The sequence below is a fragment of the Myotis lucifugus genome, unplaced genomic scaffold, assembly GCF_000147115.1.
Source record: "Myotis lucifugus unplaced genomic scaffold, Myoluc2.0 scaffold_10, whole genome shotgun sequence".
Classification (NCBI taxonomy): domain Eukaryota; kingdom Metazoa; phylum Chordata; class Mammalia; order Chiroptera; family Vespertilionidae; genus Myotis; species Myotis lucifugus.
The window spans coordinates 14,536,147-14,560,432 of record NW_005871058.1 but is presented as its reverse complement, the minus strand read 5'-3'; the positions used below and the strand labels follow the sequence as shown (position 1 = coordinate 14,560,432).

At 36.5% G+C, this 24,286-nt stretch overlaps 1 protein-coding gene across 1 annotated transcript in view; it reads left to right on the top strand.

Annotated features, from left to right (window-relative positions):
• Positions 1-23,258, top strand: part of SLC15A5 (solute carrier family 15 member 5) — a 76,068-nt gene extending 52,810 nt beyond the window's left edge. The window contains exons 7-9 of the mRNA XM_006084293.3: positions 2,312-2,443; positions 18,044-18,152; positions 23,111-23,258. Of these exons, the coding sequence (XP_006084355.1) occupies positions 2,312-2,443; positions 18,044-18,152; positions 23,111-23,258 (389 nt within the window). The remainder of the gene's footprint in view (positions 1-2,311; positions 2,444-18,043; positions 18,153-23,110) is intronic.
• Positions 23,259-24,286: the final 1,028 nt, after the last annotated feature.

Below are 24,286 nucleotides of genomic sequence, written 5' to 3'. Positions count from 1 at the left end.
AACCAGGAGGTCACGGTTCAATTCCTGGTCAAAGCACATGCCTGGGTTGTGGGCTCGATTCCTAGTGTGGGGCATGCAAGATACAGCCAATCAATGATTCTCTCTCATCATTGATGTTTTGATCTCTCTCCCTCCTTCTCCCTTCCACTCTGAAATCAATAAAAATATACTTTTTTAAAAATAATGAAAAAAGTAAAAGAGCTGGACAAGTAATTTACTGGGGTAAAGAGCAGCTGCTAAACCAGGAGTGAAATTTTCCAGAGAAAAAAGTTCTTTTTCTTTTTATAGAGAAGGAAACTAAACTTTTAATGTTCACAATATGTTGATTTATCACCACTTTTCTTTTTAATATAAATATATTTTTGTATTGATTTTAGAGAGGAAGGAGAGAGAGAGAAACATCAATGATGAGAGAGAATCATTGATTGGCTGCCTCCTACACACTGCCTACTGGGGATCGAGCCCACAACCCTGGGCATGTGCCCTTGACCAGAATCAAACCTGGGACCCTTCAGTTTGCAGGCCGACGCTCTATCCACTGAACCAAACAAGCTAGGGCGCCACTTTTCTTTTTTAAATGAGCTTTAATGTTTACTTATGACTTCTCATTGTAATAAAATTTGCCAAGTACAAAAAAGCAAGGAGAAGACAAAGTAAAAATCCAATAATTCAACCACTCAAAGCTAAAACTGTTCCTGTTATTCAATATATTTTCTTACAATTTTTTTGCCCTGCATGTACAAAGATTAGTGTAATAAATTCCTCTGTACCCATGTTCCAGCTTCAACAATTTTCAACTCACAGCCAAACTTGTTTTATCTCTACCCTCATTTGCATACTAAGTTCCTTCTTGTTGTATAATGTTGAATTACATCCCAGATATAATATATATCATACATATTTCAGCATATATGCCTTAGATTGTCATACATATTTTAGTAGTTATGTTAATATGGTATGTTCAAAATTATACATACTTATTTTCATCTATTTATAATATCAAAAATTATTTTAACTTTTTCTTTTTTATTGAGGTATAATTGATATATAACATTATATTAGTTTCAGGCGTATGACCTAATCCTATTTAATAAAGAGGAAATATACTAATCTTTGTGATGGTGGCACCCACAGCCAATAAGGAGGGAATATGCTAATTGACTGCCATGCCCTCAAAGATGGCAGCACTCACAGCCACAAAATGGTGGTGTCCCCCAGTTCCCTCAGCCCCCCAGCTGCCCAGGGCCGGCTCAAGGTGCAGGCAAGCCTCGGATGGCAGCTTCCCAGCCGCCTCGGGCTTGCCCAAGGTGCAGGCAAACCTCAGATGTCAGCTGCCCAGCCGCCCAGGGCCAGCCCAAGGGACAGGCAAGCCTCGGATGTCAGTTGCCCAGCTGCCCAGGACCACCTGAGGCTCAGGTAACCAGGGCCAGCCAAGGCTTGCGCTGCTGGCAGTGGCAGCAGCAGAGGTGTGATGGAGGTGTTGCCTTCCCCTGATCGCCTGGTTGCCTCCTACCCCTGAGGGCTCCCAGTCTGTGAGAGGAGGCCAGGCTGAGGGACCCCCCCTCCAGTGCATGAATTTTCATGCACCGGGCCTCTGGTGATTAAATATTTGAATACACTGCAAAATGATCACCACAAGAAGTCTAGTTACCATAGGTCACCATGAAAAATTATGAATTTTGATGGGTTTATTTATATGTGTGTATGATGACAACTTATAAGATTTACTGTCTTAGCAACTTTCAAACATGCACTATAAAATTACTGACTATAATCATCATGCTGTACATTACATCCCCATCAGCTACTTATAATATAACTGAAAGTTTGTACCTCTTCATACCCTTCACCAATTCTACCTATCACCTGACACCTCTCCCTTCTGGCGACCACCATTCTATTCTCTGTACCTATGAGTTTTGTTTTGTTGTTGTTTTTAGACTACACATTTAAATGAAATCATAGGGTATTAGTCTTTCTCCATCTCACTTATTTCACTTAGCATAATACCCTCAAGGCCATGCAGGTTGTAACACAAGGCAAATTTTCATGCTTTTGTATGGCTGCGTAGTATATTTGGACACCCAACCACTAATTGATCAAATTTTTCTTGTAGCTGTACAAGGACATATTTTGCCATATTTTATTTCTTATAGACATCTAAAAATTTTAATATCATAATATATCTTATTGTAGTAATTTTAATCCCATCAGTAACCTTTCTTTGAGATATAATCAACACTAATTTGAACAGTATCTATGAAAGTATGTTAGAGAGATTATTCTAATTCTGACCTGTTTTTTCTCTTAGTCTCTGTAATATCATCCAGATTTGTTCCAAGTACCATCAGAGGAACCTTGATGAATTTTTTGACCCTGTTCAATGGATTTGGTTGTTTCATGGGGGCACTGCTGGTGGAGTTGGTATATCTCATCTCAGAAGGTAAAAATAGGTCTACGGTATGTTTATATCTACATTGATTTGATGACTAGAAAATTGGGAGACAAAAACCTTAAGAAGAGGGGTTTTGCCAGTGTAGTTTCCTTAATTCTTTAATTGCTCCACTTTTGCAATTAAAATAGGAAAAAACTCCTGCTGTATTCATTAATTTCTGAGAATTGTCTTTTTTTTTATATGAAGAGGTAATTACAGAATGTAACTTCTCATGAGATCCCGCCTGCTGTCTTTCTTTAGTGTATTTTAAAACAAACTGGTCATTATATTCTTATTAGGTATTTCAATGAGGACAAATTTAATAATGCATCGTAGCTCCCATAGATAATCTTCAGAAAAGGTAAATCCTGTGCAAATAGGGCTATCTGGATGATCCTTTTTTTCTTGTAATTCACCAGAAATCATGTCTATGCAACCAAAGAGAAATTGTGTATTGATTAACCAATGATCTTGGAAAATTTTCCCCATAAAGACTTTGGTCAGAAAAGCAACCAAACTGAGTCTGCCTATCTGTTGAGAATTATGTCCCACAGAAAAAAAGCCTAATTTTCTGTCCACATAGCAACTCTTCAAGCATTTGATTAACATTCAGAGAAATAATGTGGAACAGGGTTAAGAAAGTAGCTTCTGGAGTTGAATTCAGATAATTTAGCTATGTGTCCTTATCAGTTTCCATGCCAATAATGACAATAAATAATTCATCATGTTTTTCTGAGGATTAAGTAATTAATACATATGGTAAATGCTCAATAAAGAGCTGTTATGATCCTCTTCTATTTTATAGATGAACTACCCCAGTTTTCTCACATTGCTTGATTACCTGATTTTTCACTATAAAAACCCCTCCATCGATTAAACAAGCAACAATTTGTTAGTATCTTTCTTAAAATATGGTTTCCAGAATCAAACACAATACTTAAGATGATAGATATGTCACACTGACCAACCTTCTCTCTCTCTCTCTCTCTCTCTCTCTCTCTCTCTCTCTCTCTCTTCCCTTCTCTCTCTCTCTCTGAATTCCAACAGGGATTGTGTTGACTTTTTCAGTAGTGCATCATGCTTATGGTCAATTAAAACCTGAAGTATTTTCTATTTTTAGCAGCTTCTCCCCATTCAGTTTCACTCATCTTATCACAATGTTTTTCTAATTAAACACATGAATTTATATTTATCCTTAATAAATGTCAGCTCATCATCCTAAATGACACATTTTAAAAACTTAATTCTGTCATCCATTGAATTACTAATCTTCACTTCTTTATTAGCTTTGCGTCATGTGCCAATTTAGAAACAAGTAACTAGACTTCTTCCAGGTAATTGATAAATTGTTGAATTGGACAGAACCAAAAATAGAGCCTGTGGAAAATTCCTAAAGACCTCACTGCAAGTTAATGACAATCAACTAACCCTTCCCCTTGGGATTTAATCAGCTCCCACTTCATTTAATTACTATATTTAGCCTCCACACTGCTCCATCATTCCCTGAATGACATCACAAGACACATTGTCATATGTTTTCCTCAGAATAGTATATGGCTTTGTTTATGACAGTCCCTTTAGCATTTATCAAGAAAGAAAATGAAGTGCATTTACATGATTTGGATCTAGTGACCCTATACTGACTTATAGTGACTAATTAGAGCCCTTAAAAGAGAGGGGTCCTTTGACCTTGTGCCTGACTTTGGGTAAGTCATCATCTCTCTTATTTCCTCTTATTTAAAAAAGGAAATGCTGTACTTCACTTTTCTCAGAGATGATAAGAAGATAAAATTAAATAAGGCATTTGAAAATTTTAATGTCAGAGATTATTTTAAATATAAAATTAAGTCATATATTATAGTGGCCCATTTGGTTACAAACGAAATCAGTTTAGTCAAACAACCAGGCCAATTTTTTGACAGAGCTGACCATAATAAAACCAACACTATTACAATATGCTCAAGCACCCCACATGCCTCCACATTCCATTTAGCACATAGGATATTTTAAACCTTTACGGATTCATGTCAGCTGAGCATGTGTGCATATGAGAGTGTGTGAGTGTTAGTGCATGATTGGAAAAGATAATCAGCTATCACAGTCTCCCAGTCTCCAAGCTACATTAGTCATTTTTAGCACCATGATGGAGAATGGTGTGAATGCGGTAAATTCAAAAGATTTCTCAAAACTTGACTGTGCAGACAGATAGCTGTTAGAGTGACATTTTCAGTACAAGTGAGAAAACTGATCCTTCTGGGATCTCTAACTCAGTGCTTTAAAGGAGAAGATACAAGACTAAACCCATCCTCCTACACTAATCATTTCAGGAATAGTTTATCTAAAAGTAGCAATGCTAATATAAAGGAGTGAAGAAGTCAGTCAAACTGCTTATTTCAACTATATCCCATTAGCAACCAGATCAATTTTCTCACACATGAGTTCGAGCTTACCTTTTGACAAAAACTAACAAAATAGCATTCAGTGGAAAATGACATCTTTGTTATGGACGTGCAGGTGATTGAAAGATCCAAAGCAAAATGTCTAAGAGAAAAGGAATAATTGGACAGAATCAAGAGGTCAAGGTATACATCTTATTGTCCCTGCTAGTCCTTCTTCCTCAGAATTCAGGAAAGGAACAAAGAATTTAGCTGTTTAATTCCCATCAAGATCATTTTAAATAAAAAAAATATGATCTTTTAAAATTCTCATTTAAATGTCTATGATTATTGAGGCCCCTGACAGCCATGTCAGCATGAATCACCTAGTCACTCTTGAAAGGGGAGTTTGCAGTTGCAGTAAACTTGAAAGAAGAAAATATTTATTATGCATCTGGAAGGGTGTTCATCTGGGTTTCACAGGCCCATGCTTATTTTTCCAGAGATGTGTTTCTTCAAATTCAGATCAAAGCCTCAGGTCCAACTTCACATGGGTTTTGAGATGACAGATTTTTAAACCCAGAGGGGAAAAGAAGTGGCCTGCTTCCCCATAATCTATCTTTAGTCAGCCAAACTCTACTGCCTGTCAACTGGCTTAATGCCAGAGTTCCTGTGGCTAACTAGGCAGGACCCCAACAGTTCCCATGGGCAAACCCCCCTTATGGTCCTCAGTTGGAATTAGATGCAGAACCCTCCTTGTACAATGGGGTTATGCATTTCAGAAACAATTTATTCTACACCCTCAGCCTTCACCTCTACAGAAACCCTTGGAGCTGCTCAGAGGCCTTAGGGTTCAACAGTATCAGGGCAGAGTCCAAATTACCCTCCAGACTATGGAAAGCAACTGTTCATGGCTATTGGCTCACAAGAGGTAGAAGGGGCACAACTATGAGTCAGATAAACCTGAATTTAAACTTTAAAAAAAAAGAGCTGTGAGATCTGGAGCACATTATTTGACTTTCTGAGACTCAGTTTCTCCTTCCCTAAAATGGTGTCACTACTATCTTCCAAGAATTCTATGAGAAGAGGAACTAAATATAAAGCACCAGATAAATCAAAGCACAAAAAATGGTTTTGTTGTTGCTGTTGTAATTTGAGTGAGATTTCAACATTTTCAGAGTGAGCTAGGATTGTCATGGATACAATATTCTGGTATGGCACTTTAATAATTATTCAAAAAAGAGTGTATTCCATAAATGAAGAGCTCCGTCGTCCTATTCAACTTCAATTCCAAGTCTAGATTGGGATGAGCTAAAATAAAGCAGTGCTCTGAGATTCTTCTTGGCCTCATGTACCCATGTCCTTAGTGGAGGTCCCTTTGCATGGCAAACTTAGAAATCTAGATAGTTAGAATCACACCCATGTCCACACTAAGAGGACCTGAAAATGTGAATAAAGTCGACACTAGAAGGATGGGTTGTATTTGGCTTGGTAAGCACAGGAGTGAAGTATTTCCGGTAAAGAGCACATATACCAAGGCTTGGAAGTAGAGAATCAAGAGGCACATCAGAGGAACTCAAAGAAGATCAGTAACCTAAAAATTTTCAGTAAATATTCAGAGAATATGAGGATAGAATCACATAAAGTTAGAAGCAAAATCATGCAGGGTCCTTGGTTTACAGGGATTTATTTAATTTGAAGTTAATAAGAATTCATAAAGGCATCAGGTGAGTGGCATGATCTATTTGGCTTTAAGATCACTGTGGATGTAATATAATTTGGAAGAGAAAAAGAGTGGTTTGGGAGAAGTAAGAAGGGTGCAACTGAAGTCACCCAGGCTAATCTAGATAGTGATGAATTAATGAGGAAGTAAGCAGTTGGAGAGAAATGAATGGATATAAACTTGATTTTTTTTAATTCAAAATGTAGTTTATTGGATTTTAGAGTGTCTGTTCTTCCCAATGCCCCTGTTGCCTCTCAAACTGGGATGGGGGACACAATGAAACAAACAAAAAAAACCAGCCTGTCTTGACCCCCACAAATTTACTATCTCACATGCCCTCTTTGCCAACAAATTTTCTTTTCTTTTCTTTTCTTTTTTTTTTTTGTACCTTTGGGTCTCCTATTTTTTTTCTTTTTTAAGTATTTTTCCCTTTATTGAATAAGATATTACAAATGTGTCCTTATCCCCCCAATAAGCTTGATTTTTAAAGTAGAATCAATAGTCCTTAGTGATAGTTTTGATAGAGTCAGGGGGCAGTAGGGTACAAAAAGGAGAGGTATCAAGAAGGCATCCCAAATTCTTCCAAGAGAAACTGGGTAGACAAAGCTCCCATTTTCTAAATGGAGAACACCAGAAGACGAATAGATTTAAAAACTTGTCACCCATTCATTTTTTAACACATTAAGTTTGACATACTTGTTTGACATCCATATAGAAATATCTGGAGCTCAGAAAAAAGATCTGGGTCAGATATATAAATATGAGAAACTTTAGCACAAAAATAGCATTTGAACCCAGAGAAGTGAATGAAATTACCTAGTGTGAGTATTAAGAATGAGGAGAAAAAGGAGCCCGGGACCTAGACCTGAAAATCCTCAATATTAGAGGTTAAATGGAGGAGAAATGGCTGCCAAATAAAGAAAATTAGCAGCCAGAGATGTGGGAGAGAAAAAATGTAGATCTATACACATATGTGTGTGTATATATATATTAATATACATACATATGTGTGTATGCATATGTATATTTCACTGAAGATAACAGAGAGGGTTATTTCAAGCAGGAATTAGTAAATTGTATTAAATGCTACTGTGAGATCAAGTAGAATGAAGACTGAAAAGTATTCATAGATTTAACAACATTATGATCACTAATAACTTTAGTAAGAGTCACTTCAGTGGTGACAGGGGAATGAGAACCTGGTTGGAGTAGGGTGAAGAAATACCTAGTAAGGGAAGAAATAAAGGAATTGCATTAAACACCTCTTTTGAAGAAGTTAGCATTGAAGATTTAAATAAAATGGTGGCTAGATGGAGATGTAAAAGGATTTGCCAGATTTAGCAAATAAAAATATAGGAGACCCAGTTACATTGAATTTCAGGTGCACAGTGAATAATTTTTAGTATAAATATGTCTGATGAAATATTGTGGGTATACTATAAACAAAAAAATTATTTGTACAATATTCAGGGCATGCTTATCCTATAAAATAATTTATTGTTGTTCTAAAATTCAAATTTAACTATGAGCCCTATATTTTATCTGGGAAACTTGGATGTGGGTTCAAGATACTTTCTTATTTGAGAAATCTTGAGCATATTTAACAGATAAAAATATCTGGAGAAGTTAAAAATGCAAGTGAAAGAAGGGAGATTGACTTATCAAAGAATGGATACTTCTCTGCACTGAAACAGAGAGAAAGGAGAGAATGGTGCTGGTGCAAGTGGGGGTAGCTCTGGTGTTGGAGAGACGCTGGAGCCTTCCTTTCAAGGCCCACAATTTTCTTTAAAAAGCAGCAAGTCAAACATGAGAGCAAAAGGGGATTAGGATGAGGATGAATACAAAGAACAGGGGAATACGAACTCATGGCAAGAGTGAGCAAAGCTGATTTAGCAGATAAATGTTAAGATGCTGGTGATAACGGATGAAGTGGGGGGTCCTTTTCCCCAGTAAATGTTCTGAGACTTGCATAGGAAAATGAGTGATTTTTATTTGTATGGAATTCCACCCCTGAGTTTCCAGGGTCCATTTCTCTTAGTCCAGTCATAGAAGAAGTGTAGCTAGGGTTTCAGTACAGCTAGAAGCAAAATCAGCATCAAGGGTTTCCCTTCCATATTGGAGCCGGGTCCAGTACAGCATCAGGCTAGTTGCAGTCCATTAGTCATGTGTGTGTGTGTGTGTGTGTGTGTGTGTGTGTGTGTGTGTGTAGTGTAGGGGGTGATCCACGTGGTCCACAGCAAATGCAGGAGAGCACACCCCAAGCAGCAAGAGCTCCAATGGTCCAAAAGCACAAGAGCAGCAAGAGGGAAAATTGCTTTGTTCAGAGGATTAAATATCCCAAATTTCCACTTGCAGTGGCCACACCCATTCTGGCCAACCATCTCTGTTCCCAAGTGTGATTGACAGCAAGCACCTTTGCTAGTCCCCTCTACTTTACTGGGCATGCATCCATAGTCCTTTTGTTGGACCCCTGGGGAGTGTAAAGTTGTAGTTTCCTGGTGAAGCTGCCTAAATGACATGCCTAGAATATCTGGCTTTCTCTTTGCTCCTTTCCTGTTATTAATAACTAAGTTAATTACAATGGTATCGTTGGCAGTGTTGAAGGCCCAGTTAATATTGGTGATGATAAAGAATGATAACCAAACTACCTGAAGCATTATTTTGCCCAGTGACATTCAGGTGCTCAAGGCAGGTATGAAGTTACCCAATAGATTTTTAAATGGTGTAAAAACTACAAGATACAGGAAGAAAGGCACTACTCTACTCTTGAATTAAAATAATTTGGGGTAAATCTTATAGGCTATTTCTTTCCAAATGCGCAAAAAAAAATGAGAAAAGCTTTCTTCTCAAATTCTGAAATTAGTAAGTCTACACCATTAGCTAACTGGAGTTGCAAATAAGAGAACAGACTTTACAAATAAGCAGATATTGGGGAAAGTCAGTTCCTGCTATATCCATAAAATGATTTAAATTAAACATTTTACTTTTTTAAGTAGCTCCACTTAGAGATTGACTTATTAATTCAGTCCACAAATACATACTGGGTTCCTACTATGTGTAAGTACTCAGTTAATAATACCAAGTCTGATATTTAATTAACAAGAAGAACCTTATAGAAATAGTTGACACTGAAATTAATATCAGATATATTCATTTGACTAATGCTATTACAATTAAAGTTCATGCCTAATGACATTATCGGGCTATTATCACAAAGCATTACCTCTCTTCTAAAACTCATTTCCATGATAATTCATTGAAATCATCATGAGAACACACTATCTTGATGGGTTTTTACCTCCCAGTGCTCTTCAAGAGGAGAAACTCACAGTATAAGAAAGCTTATTATCCCAAATATCACCCTGCAGTTCTCTGTGCAGATCAGATGAACAATGCACAGTGAATTCTCTACAATTTTGAAAGGCACAGTATCCCCCAAAACAGCAAACCAACTTCATTTTAATCCCCAGTTCCCAAGAAGTGGAAATGCAAATTAAAGTGTCCATGCTGACAATGTTATGAGAGCAAACTATTGAGCTCTTGCAGATTTGGGACCCATTTCAGCTCACCCATTTTACCCAACACATTTGTTTTATCTCCTTTAAAGGACTTTTGAAATACAGCTCAGCCTCCCTGTGCCTCTGTTTCCTCATCTGTGAAATAAAGGTGATCATTTGAGTACTTACTAGGTAAATATGAAAAAAATGACAGAAAAGTCAAAGTAGAATATAGTTGTTAGGTATTCTTTCCTTCAGGTATCATGAAAATTAATGTGTTTTAAAAATTAACTCAGGTAGGAGAGCTATGAATCTCAAATGAAGCATTTAAATCAGGTTACTGAAAGGAGGAAGGAAAGAAATTAACATTTATTAAGTGTCAGTTACATGCAGACCTTGCTATATGCATTTCACAAAGATATTATTTCATTAAATCTTTACAACAATCCTTTGGTGGTAGATATTTGTAGCCCCATCATATATAAGAAGAAAATGAGCTCAGAGGGTTATATAAGTTGTCTAAATCACATAGCAATGGTGGCTTCCGGATACCAAAGCTCTTTCCACTGCACAGGGTTTATTTCCCGCGGCACCTCAGCACATCCCCCCTGGAGAAAGACTGCTACATCTTTTTAATTGCATACTTCTTTGCTCCCAAGCAAAAAGCATAGATGTGTCTAAAATAAACTGAGGTATAAAATCCATTTCAGTTTTGTCTCAACAATGTTGGATTATTGATAGATACTAGCATTAGAAAAACTAACGTTAAAAAAAAGAAAACTAACAAAATCTGAGGGAAATAATTGCTTACTGTGCTCAATTATTATTTGAAAGATTCCAAAAGGCACATTTTCAGATTTGAAAACTTCTATTACATTCAAAATTAAACAGTAATTAGTGAAAAAAAAGAGAGGAAATATTGTGTTTTTTCCTCTAAAAAATGATGGCAGAAATCTGCCTCGAGTAGAAAGCAATATGCTGTAGCACTGAAAATAATGCCATGTGTGCTTGAGGTGAGTGAATCTTAGGGTTCAAAATAGACTACTACCGTTACTTAGAGTACGAGGGTTTCAGTTTCATAAATAGCATATGACTTCCAAGTTATAGTGTTGAGGTTGTTATCCAGGTCTTCAACTGCTGAAGAAGAGTTGGTTGTGATGAAAAACCTCCCTTTTTGTTGTTTTATAAGAAATCAGAAATGCAAGTCTTAGAAAATTCTTTATCTCAAGATATTGCAAGAACCCCACTCCCACTAGCATCAGAGGAATTTCACCCATGCCATCTGCTGCCAACAGTTTCAGCTATCTCTTGATTTAGTATCACCTTTTCTGTAATTATTACAATTTGGTGATTAAAATTACATATCAGATATTATACTTCTCTTTATGGTTTATTCTTCAGTAATAAAAATAATATTTCTATGGTTTATATTTTCAGATGAATTTCAGAATCATTTTATCAGTTTTCTCCAAATTCTATTTTTAATAAGTAAAACTTGGTAAGTTAATTTTAGAAAAAATATAAAGCCTTTATAATATTTCATGTTCCATCAACACCTATAGCATAACTTTTTTATTTATTCAACTAGAGGCCCGGTGCATGAAATTTGTGCATTGGGGAGTGGGGGTGTACCTCAGCCCAGCCTGCACCTTCTCCAATCTGGGACCCCTTAGGGCCGTGGTTGGCAAACTCCAGCTTGAGAGCCACATGCGGCTCTTTGGCCCCTTGAGTGTGGCTCTTCCTAAGCCTTAGGAGTACCCTAATTAAGTTAATAACAATGTACCTACCTATATAGTTTAAGTTTAAAAAATTTGGCTCTCAAAAGAAATTTCAATCGTTGTACTGTTGATATTTGGCTCTGTTGACTAATGAGTTTGCTGACCACTGCCTTAGGGGATGTCCGACTGCCGGTTTAGGCCCGACCCACAGGCAGTCGGACATCCCTCTCACAATCCAGGACTGCTGGCTCCTAACCACTCACCTGCCAGCCTGGTTGACACCAAACTGCTCCCTTGCTGGCCTGATCGCCCCCAACTGCCCTCCCCTACTGACCTGTTTGCCCCCAACTGCCCTCCCCTGCCGGCCATCTTATGGTGGCCATCTTGTAATGATGTTGCATGAGGGCATCGCACAAGGGCGTAACACCACCTAGGCTTTATTATATAGGATGTTTAAAAATTCAGTTTAGTAAAATTTTCTTCTTTCCTTATATATCCTGAACATTTCTTGTCAGAGTTATTGTAGGAATTTTATGCTCATTTTCTTTTTGCTGTTATGAACTGAATCATTTCCCCTCATCACAACTCACTGAGATAATCACTATTATATAAGATTAGCAATGTTTGTCTTCATCTTGCACTGAACTTTTAAAAATATATTTTTATTGATTTCAGAGAAGAAGGGAGGAGAGAGATAGAAACATCAATGGTGAGAGAGAATCATTGATCAGCTGCTTCTTGCACGTCCCACACTGGGGATTGAGCCCACAACCTGGGTATATGGCCTGACTGGGAATCGAACCCTAACCTCTGGTTCATAGGTTGATGCTCAACCACTGAGCCACACCAGCCAGACCTTGCACTGAACTTTTTAAATTTATGAGAAAATTTTAGTTGATCTTTTAGTTTAAATCAAAATGATCTAATCTTAAATATAATTTTTTAAAAATTTTATTTGAGAGAGGGAGAGAGAAAGAAAGAGAGAGAGAGAGAAATTGATTTGCTCTTCCACTTATTTATGCATTCACTAGTTGATTCTTGTACTGGTATGTGCCCTGACAGGATTGAACCCACAGCCCTGACATATCAGGGAAATGCTCTAACCAACTGAGCTATCCAGCCAGGGCTTAAATATAATTTTTATCCATATTTCCAACATTACCTCTTATGTTTTGTGTTTTAATCAGGACATAGAACTTCTAGGGCAATGTTAATACCAGAAGAGAATCACATTTTATCTTGCTTATGATCTTAATATTAATCTCTCTTATTTTTCTAATAAGCATATTTATAGATTTATAAAGATAATTTTAAAGGTATTCTTTAGTATAAGAAAATATCTATTTCTTGTTTTCTGATATTTAAACAAATCAGGTTACATTTTATTGAATGCTTCTTAAACAGCTCTTGAGATCGCCTTTTGATTTTCTTACTGCTCCTGACATTATATAGTATATTTAATTAATAGATTTTTAAATATTAAATCACCTTTACTTACAAGAAATAAATAATACTTGGTAGCATCAATACTTGATGATCTTTTTGCTACACTCTGGAAAGATCTAAAGGAAAGATTCATTTCTTCCATAAAAATTGAAAGGTGCATTCAGAACCTAATGTCTGTTTTGCAGGTAATTCTTTGTAACTTTCCCCTACTACTTCTTGCTATTATGTTTTCCATTTCTTCTTGGTTCAATTTTGGCAATTAATATTTTCCTAGGTAATTATCTCATTTCTATGAGATTTTTTACATTAATATAGAACACTCATCACTCTCTGATTTTTTTGTTATGTATTCTGACCAGATTTGTCAAGGGCTCTTGTTGTAACATTTTTTTGAGTAATAATCAGCACTTAGACCCATTAAATCTACTATACTTTAATATGTTGATTTTCTACTATCATCTTTATTTCCTTTCATTTTACTTTCCTTAGCCTTGTTTTGTAATTTTCTTACATTAATATTTATTTCATTTATTCAGTCTGTTAACAAACAAAACTCAACTGAGTAAATTTGAAGACCTAATTGGCTTGATTTGTGAATCAGGAAGCATCCCATCTAGTAGATAAAAAGGTACTCTGGGCCCGGTTGGTATGGCTCAGTGGCATCAACCTATGTACCAGGAAGTCAGGGGGATTCCCAGTCAGGGAATTGGGCTCAATCCATAATAAAGGGCATGCATGGAGATGATTCTTTCTCATCATTGATGTTTCTATCTCTTTCTTCCTCTCTCTTCCTCTCTGAAATCAATTTATATATATATACTAGAGGCCCGGTGCACAAAATTTGTGTGCCCGGGGTAGGGGGGTCCCTCAGCCCAACCTGCACCCTCTCACAGTCCCGGAGCCCTCAGGGAATGTCCAACTGACAGCTAAGGCCCACTTCCCCCCACCCCCGCCGCAAGTGCATGAATTAGTTTATTTTGTTCACTAGATTCCACAAATAAGCAAAATCATATACTTGTCTTTCTCTTACTGGCTTATTTCATTTAGCATAATATTCTCCAGGTCCATCAATGCTCTTGCAAAAGGTAATATTTCCTTCTCTTTGTTTATGGTGAGTAGTATTCCACTGTATACATGTACCACAACTTTTATATCCACTCATCAACTGATGGGCACTTGGGCTGCTTCCAAATCTTGGCTATACTAAACAACGCTGCAGTGAACATAGAGGTGCATATATTCTTTCGAATTAGTTTTTGGGGTTTCTTTTAAAATTAACAAATAACTCTAATTGAACAAGAAATATTTGGGGGACTTCTGTGATCTAAACTCATTATTAACTAGCTGGTTTATAACATTAAAATGTTTAACGGGTTCACTGTGAGCATTAACAAATGTCACTTACTGTTCCCCAGACTCTTTATAGGGCACATTTTTTTCTCATGTTGTTAATCTTCCTATTCAACCAACCTAAGATTTGAAGAAGTTTAGTTAGTTCCATTCTAGACCTAAAGTGTTCTCTTTATCTCCTTTTGCAAGGATACTCCTGATTTCCATCAGCTACTAGAAATGACAGATGAAAAATGGCACAAATGTGAATTATGACAATAAAAGTTTATAAGCTACTAAAATAAAATTATAGTACCTAAGAGCTGAGTCAACTGACAATGTTAAATGGAACATTTTACAACCAGTCCTGGGATAATGATAAAAAGAAAAAAGTGTAGCACACAGAACATGAAGAAATATCTGACAGGTAATGGGCCCAAGATCAAGCTCAGGCTACCTGATTTTGGATGAGCTATCTTAAAAGTTAGGATGGGAGGAGATAATCTAATGTTTATGGACTGCCTCCTCTGTGTTCAATTGTTGACATCTATTATCTCTTTTACTTCCCATAACAGCTCAGTGAGAGAGCTATTATTGTCATTTTAGAAAAGAGAAATCGAGGCTAAAGTGATCGAGCTGGGCAAATGCCCAACAACAAAACTGTTAAATAATAGACAATATTGACATCCAAAGACTCTCTGACTCCGAAGCCCATGCTCTTTCTATAGCTTTTTTTATACCCAAATGCTATCTTTTTGTATAGATAGATAATCTCTATATAAATAAAGCAACTATAGGTTTTATAAAGAACCTCTCTTTCCAATTTGATGCTAATGTTTGTTCCACACTATCAATTCAGGTGATGGTTCTCTTTACCTTGAAGCTCAGCTTGTAAATTAGCTACACAGAGAATGTTAAATTATAGCTAAGTAAGGCAAAAATATAGGGCTAGCATGAAGATCAGCATTGGGAAGAAAGCTGAACTCTGAAAATGATATTTAAGGAGGAATATAAGAGTGTTATCAGGAGTTTGGATAGTTGATACAGCAATCTTTCATTTTATTTTTAAATAACTCCACTCAGAGATTATTTTGTGTTAGTCATAAATTTCCACTGCCTTTCTCTCACCTTTCTAGTAAGACATCCTTCTGTCACCCCACATGCCCATAATACCAAGTCACAGTGCTTCTCATCTGTGACCACCTCCGTATCCCCAGTGACAGACAAAAGCTCACTAGCATGTCCCGGGGGTCTGGTGCTATCTCCCAATAAATTAGTATTTGCTCTAATTACGCAATTTTAGAAATATTGTTTTATCTTTAAAGATATTAAAAAATTTATATTCTTTTCTTTCATCTGACTTTGTTATAATGTAAAGACAGTCTTTCCAATTACTTACTATGGACCAAAATTCATACTCCAAGAAGAATTAATGTCATGTTAATTCTGAGGCATCACATACTCTGTGCAAACTCCACTTACTCTAGCCAGAGAAACACAGTGATCAAATGATATAATCAAATGACATGCAAAAGGGCTGATGTGAAATGAAAAGGGCAGAAATATGATTAGGATATTAATTCAAGAGAAATAAGAAAATAGGACTGTTCGAATAGACTTAGCAGGATGGATTAGTTCTTTCTGGAAATATGTGTGATGTTATCTCAACATGGACTTCCACTCCAACTCCCCTCATTTAAGTACAATCAAATGCTTAGTTTCTACACACACACACACACACACACACACACACACACACACACATTAAGAGGGCTACAAAATATTCAATGGCCAGACATAGAGAGAAACATTCAGTGAAACTGCTCCTAAATATCAGATGAAGGCATCATGTCAATATAGCAGTAAAACCATAAATTTCTATTGTAATGGAACACAAATTAATAAAATGGGAAAGTAGAACTTACAAAATAGCTTTAAACTCAATACCACATTTCATTTATAGGTCCAAGACTATAATGGACAAAAGCTAATTTTCATGGTTGATCCATAATAATAGTCATTGAGAAGTTAAATGACAGAGGAGAAACAGCTTTAAATGGGAAGTGGCACAATTAATCACAACTGTCATACTTATGCACTTGCTGACTATCAACCTTGAACAGAGCATTTAATTCAAATCCCATTTAAAAGTATGCACTGTCAAGGGAGAGGCCAAGAACCATTTTCTAGTTCAGGAAGCAACCCACAATCCATGTGCCAATGATGGCACTGAAAATCAAGTCTATTGGCATATAGACTGATTGCTCTGATCCTACACCCTCTTCACAACCCATTGTAGAAGCTGCTCCTATTAAAAAAATAATAATAAAATGCCAGAAACCTTGACATCTGACTTTTCAGAGATGATCAATTTCTGTTCTCATTATTTGAAAATATTCTGCACATGTAGAACCCCAATTGAATTGAAGCTCTCTGTGTGAAGAGAGATTTTACCTTTTGAACACCCTTTTAAACATTCTGAAATACTATATATCTGTAATATATTTGTTGATACTAAGATCCCATTGCTGTTTTAAAAGCATTACATAGAATAACTGTTGTATATATAATATAATACAGTATATTTCATACAATGTATTAAATAATATCTCAAACTCACTGAAGAAAAACTGTAGAGAAAGAGATGATACACAGATAGAGATATTGACATAGATGTAAACAGATTATATAGGTATAGATAGAGATAGAGATAATAGAGATAGAAAGATAGAGATAGAAGGACAGAGATAGCGATAGATATAGAGATATAGAGATAGAGATAGATAGAGATTTGGATATGGAATGAGAGAGAGAGTTATAGCAAAGATCCAAAGCAAAGGTCAAAATTTAGGAGCAAAATAAAAACAATTACCTTGAATCCTAAATAATTTTATATTTACATATTTAATGTAAATTTAATGTAACCATCACCAGTTTGATCAAAAGGAAGTATGTAGAAGTATTAAATTGAAGGAATTAATTATCAGTTCAAGAAAATGTCTTCCTGACAACCAGATTGCAAGTAATTATAATAAGATAACACTAGATTTATCTAAGTTGTCAAAATAATGTAACATCTGGCATCTATACATATCATCTTGATAACCTTACAATTAGCATATGCAGCAGACTACCTGGTCATGGCAAATATTTTTCATTCATTTAATGTATATTTACTAAACAATCCCTACATGCCAGCCACCATTCTACATACTAGACAGGAATAAGACAAACATGGTTCCTGCAAATTAATAGGATAATCAGGGTTACCTTTACAGCCCAGTTCTTCTGGCACCTACACTGTGTTATGTAAATTAGGTTTTTCTGACCTTGGGTGCTTTGCTTGTCATTTTACTGTTATTTACAGAATTAAATAAATTTTGACAATGAGTTTCAGATGAGCTTTTTTGCTTTGTAGGTATTATTGAAGCGAATAAAGCTCTATGAATCGTGGAATGATAAAATATTCACAGAAACTTACAACTCTGCTGTTGAATAACAATTACACTTATTCCAAACAGGCAATTGGTTTCCAAACGCATTAGACAAAGGCAATTTAGAGAGCTTCTTCTTCTTCTTGGCATCATTAACGTTGTTGAACGTCCTGGGATTCTGGAGTATTTCACAAAGGTAAGTATGTGCGTGATAAGATGGAAAATTTCTGAGTTCGTGAAATATTGACCTGGGAACCATCACTGAGCCAACAGGAATCCTGTATGCCATGACTGGACAAATTAGCATATTAGAGAAATCTAACAGATTATTCAGAGCCAGAAATGTCCCATTTAGAATTCACTTTTTTCATCAATCCTTATAATAAAAAGTTCTTTAGTTCACTCTACAAGATATTCTAAAGCAAACTTTCTTCCTCCATTACATAGTACTACTTTAGAATTAGAAATAACTATATTGGTAATAAAAGAGAATGAATCATTATCATTAAAAGCAAGTATCATTAAATAAATAACTAGAAATCTAATGATGCTTAAGATTCCGATTCCATTCAGGCCTTTGAATCAGCAGTGACCATTTCAAGGTCAATAACAAACTGGGAAAAATCATTTAGCCAGTCACCTGAGACCCTTCATTGGCTTAATAGGTTTCATCTACCATTCATCCATTGCCAGTGCGTGCGTGTCTCTCTCTCTCTCTCTCTCTCTCTCTCTCTCTCTCTCTCTCTCTCTCTCCTGTTCCTACACATGTAAAAATAAAGACAATAATAATGACCTCTTATGGGCCTTAGGGAGATAAATTCTTATAAAGGGTCAAGCATAATATCTGCCACATAGTGGGAACAAAACAGATCTTTGTTTTCCTCACTTCCCTCCATTCACTTATCCATTTAATCGTGTTTATCCCAACCATTATCACTTCTCCCTTGCCTAAAGCATCCTTTTACCCATCTAATAAGTTTCCTTTGGAACATCAGTCATGTGATAGGTACTGTGGTCAACTAGAAAAATACAAAGTCAGTTAGTCAATTATGCAGAGTGCCACCTATAATCCTGCTCTCATGGAGCATATGGTCCAGTATAAGAGAGAGGCAGGATTAATGGCCAAATCATACAGAGGATGTATCATAGAATTGTATACTTGAAACTTAGATAATTTTCTTAACCTATGTCACCCCAATATATTTAATAAAAATAAAATAAAGAGGCAAAAATCAAATGAAAAAAATCTGAATGGCTACATGAGTTTCATCATTCCTTTCCTTCCACAGTTTATGTTATCAAATTGACCCTCCACAATGTATGATTTCCCTAAAATGCCTATTTCATTCTGAAATTAAAAATAAAATAAGAAAATCAGTCTTGCAAAAGGACCCAGCAAGAATGTCCTCAGCTTTGTAGTAAAAATAGACTCAGCAACAAAAACGGAAGCTGAAGCAAGGCCCCTTTCCCCTCCATCCATTGGCTCCAAACACATGACTGATGCCCATCTGCTGATTCTCACAAGGCTGTACTATTTCTCAATTTTTACTTTTTCTCCCACTGTAAGATTTGACTCTTGTCTGTTTTGGAGTAGTTGAATAGGCAATCTCTAGGGTCAGCCCAGTTAAATTCAATCCCACAACTTAGCTGTACTAACTTCAGCAAGCTGTTTAACTTTGCTAAACCTCAGTTTTTTCTTTTATAAAATGGAAACAATAAGAATAGCAATTGTAAAGTTGTAAGGATGAGTAAGTACTCAGAAAGTTAGTAATATTAATAATGGCCTCATGCTCTGCTTTATGCTCCCCTTTTCCTCCTTTTTATTCTTCTAGACTCATGCTGAGGTGTGGCCAAGATAACCATGATTCTGAGCTGAGTTCAGGTAGAACTGGCACTGGGACCAGAGACCATTAGCTCAGGGAGGTACTCACTCACTTATTTATTCATCCATTCATTCAACCAACTTACTAAGCACTGTTCCAGAAACTAGAAAAATAGAATTGAAAAAAGCAAAGCACCAGTCTACATGAAGCTAACATCCAGTGCTCAAATTAAAATATGCGTGATTCTTTCTCTTTGGTTGTCAAGCAAATGAGTTACTATAAAGAAGTGGGATTCAGAGGAGGCAAAAATAAAAATGTACAGAACACCAGAGATTAGAGGAACCAAAGGTGAGAACGAACTAAATGATAATATAGGGTTTATTTAGAAAGAATTTGATTCTTACTAAATCTTCTTCATCTCTTTTCTCTTTTAATGCATACTTTTTAAGGGAAGGAAAAAAAAGAGAGGATAAAACAAGCAAGGAGAAAAAAATAATTTTCCATGTGTTGAGCATTCCTGTGTCTTAGTCAGCATGCTAGATACACACAGATAACCTCATTTTATATCTACCACCTCCTGTTACACTGTACATAAAAAACTAAAGTAAGAGCCCTGGCCAGGTAACTTGGTTGGTTAGAGCATCATCTCAACATGCCAAGGTTGCAGATTCAATCCCCTATCAGAGTCAACCAATGAATGAATAACTAAGTGGAACAACAAATTCATATTATCTCTCTCTCTCTCTCTCTCTCTCTCTCTCTCTCTCTCTCTCTCTACCCCTTCACTCTGGTAGGTAGATAGGAAACCAGTCCCTTCCATTAAAGTGACTATAACCACCATCATCTGTTAATCAGCCACTCCAAAGGGAAAGAATGAGTGTCACATATTAGAAGAAAAGAGTCTGGAAAACTTGCCTACAGAGATTAAATAGCTAGAACCAACTCTTAGAGCAAAGGTACATATTGTCTTGGGTATGTGTTGCCCATTGGGATAAAATGGACCAACTCAGAAGATCTAGGCAAGAAACTGAATGGAAGTTAAGGTGGGAATATCAGTGACCTCAGGGAGGAGTGCATGACTCTGATTTATTTCTATACTGATTTTTATTGTCAAATGCTAACAAACAACAAGTATGCAAAGAAACAGGAGAAAACACAGGTGTCTCAGGGACAGTATTGTGGAAACATTATTTATGAGTCAGATAGTGTTTGATCACAATACACATCCAATCACAATTCAATTTTTACCAAACCCAAAGGTGTTCAGAGCCAGATAACAGCAATGGCACATCTATCAAGAACAGGAAAGTCCTGACCTATTCTTTTCCCCCAAGATTTTGAGGACAGTGGATAATTATGAAACAGCATCCTCATCAATATACAGGTGTCATTAGGTCTGTGTTAGCATCAGAGGGCACCCCTACCACTTTGCATAAGGATCCAGTGTGATGCCATCCTGGCGTAAGTCCGAAATCCATCCAAATCTTGTCAGGGTCACTGAGATATCACAGTTATGAATTCCCCATAAATGTCAGGCCAAACTTACCTTTAATTTGTACAAACAACAACAACAACAAAAGCAAAAAACAATAATAAACAAACAAAAAACAAGAGCTCCCTGACTTTGTGTAGAGTCTCCTCAAATAAATCTGAAATAGAGAAATAGTGATATGTCATACCTGAGGCTCTCCAGGTTGTAGATGAAATAAGTAGGCAGAAAAAAAAATCTCTTCTTCTTGCTGAAAAGTATTAGATAAACATCTCTGTAGTACTTAACATAAATACATATCCCTCACTGGATGCTAACATTAAAAGGTGTTATAGATGTTTCCAGGGGAGGTGGCAAAATGGTGTTTGTTTTATAATCAACTAGAGGCCCAGTGCATGAAATTCGTGCACTCTGGGGGGGGGGGGGTCCCTCAGCACTGGCCTGCACCCTCTCACAGTCCAGGAGCCCTCAGGGGATGTCCAACTGACGGCTTAGGCCCGCGGGGAGGAGGCCTAAGCCGTCAGTCGAACATCCTTAGTGCTGCTGTGGAGGTGGGAGAAGCTCCCGCCACCGCCGCTGTGCCTGGCTTCTGGCTGAGTGTGCACTGACCACCAGGGGGCAGCTCCTGTGTTGAGCATCTTCCCCCCTGGTGGTCGGTGTGCGTCATAGCGACCAATCATCTGCCATTCAGTTGATTTGTATATTAGGCTTTTATTATATGTGTTTAAACACATCTTATTAAGTTTATATCTATCACTGCACTTATTTTGTCAATGATGCCAGTGATCTTTTGTGTATAACCTATAACAACTGAAAGTGACATAAGTCAGATATAAATGACTATGAATATTCTTCTCTTACAGTTATTTTTAGCAACATATTAGGAAGGAAAAGAAGGTGAAATCAGCTTTGGAAACCTTCACAAGTCGAAAAATAGATGTCTGATCCCAGAAATTTATATGTTATTGATAAAATTGGACTTATAATCCATATTCACTTGTTTATTCAATAAATATATATCGGGCATTTGCTATGTACCAGGCACTGGTCAAGGCACTAGGACAAAGCAGTGAATAAAGCAGTCTTAGATTCCTATCCTCCTGAGGCTTACTCAAAAGTGTTTAAGAAAATAGTTTGTCTTTAGAGGCAGCATGACATAGAAGGAAAAGGCCATGACTCCAAGTAGTAATGAGTTCTGATTCCAAATCCAGACTCTGCCAACTACTATTCCTATGAACCCTAAGCAAGTTATCTCACCTCTTAGAACCTCAGTTTCCATACCTGTGAAATGGGATGATTCCATCTTTCCAGGGCTGTCGTGAGAATTCAGTAAGTTGGGGTGAGTATAGTTAGTACCCGAGCATGGCACTTGGCACTTTGAAGACACCCAGGAAAGCCAGGTCTTTCTTGGATCAAGGAAGAAGGCACACATTCTAGAAATATATTCATGGATTTCTTCTTCAACAATGATGTTTTCCACATAGTCTCAGCACCAACTTTACAAATCCCCAGTGCATCTGATGAACCTTTCTCGTCAACCTGGCTGCCTCCAAATCTGTAAAGGTGACAGGGTTTCACACTTCACTTTCTCACTGTCAGACTCACTGCATGTTGCGAAAGAGCGCCACCTAAAGGTCCTTATGAGACACCTTCATATGCACTAAACCTCCTTTCCTTGGTTATAAAAGACTTTTTGGCGAGCAGTGCTCTTAAATAATCATCACTGTTGTGCCAGTATCTATGGCCCCGTAATAAAAGGTACACAGCACAGGAGGAACGCAAATGATTTATCAAGTCATCTACATCTGGTCCTAAAAAAAGCCTTCTTTCTTTCTTTTTTAGATATTGTAATCTAAATCATTTTAACACCGGGAATATCAGTGGAAGTCATCTTGAAGAAACACTTCTCCTCCATGAAAAGTCTCTGAAATTTTATGGCAGTACACGGGAATTTTCTTCCAGTATTGATCTCTGGGAGACAGCCCTATGAAACTATATTTGACTCCACCTGTCTTATGAGCAAAGTATTCATTGTTTTCCTCAGCTGAACACTTTATGCATTTTAGTTTGAGCTGATATGTATGGAGTGCCTTTATGAATACTATTTGTGTACATTTACAAAGACTAATTATGACTCTAATAAATTAGTATGATTTTGCTTTCATATGCTATCCATTAGAATACAGTAATTTCAAAGTCTAAGTGAATACAACAACAAAATGACAGTTTCCCATACATCATAATATTTCACAACTTTTTACAATGGTTCAGCCATTAAAAGCAACATATGTGGTATTTTTTGGAGTTTAGTAAATGTGCCATTAAAATCAAAATAACAGTATGTTAGTTATATTCTTCCTTTTAATATATTTATTGTCTGTTTCTCTCCCTTCCTCTCTGTAAAAAATCAATAAAATATATTTAAAAAAAAAAAAAGACAGTTTCCCATACATCATAATATTTCACAACTTTTTACAATGGTTCAGCCATTAAAAGCAACATATGTGGTATTTTTTGGAGTTTAGTAAATGTGCCATTAAAATCAAAATAACAGTATGTTAGTTATATTCTTCCTTTTAATATATTTATTGAGCATTTATTATATGCCAGGCATTGTGATTGTATACTATGTCTGAGCAAATACTAAATCTACATGTGATTTGACTATAGTGGATCTTGATGTTACACTATCAAGATGTGAACTAAGGAAATTTTCTCAGAATTGAAACGCAATGTTACTAAACTAAAGAATTTTAACAAAGAGCAGATACCCACATGCTGAAGAAGTTATAAAATAAATGTAAGTGGTACAAACACTGAGCTTAAAGGAAAGAAAAAAATTAAGGAAGGTTAAATGAGTGCTGAGAGGAGAACAACAGGTCAAATCAAACAGAGATGCTTACAGGATCCCCTAACCCAAATGACATCTTTGAGTCACCATTGCTACCAATTCAAACACATTCAGAAAGATGTCTTCCAAAAGAGATTTTTCCTATATAGGCAAAAATATGTGAAAAC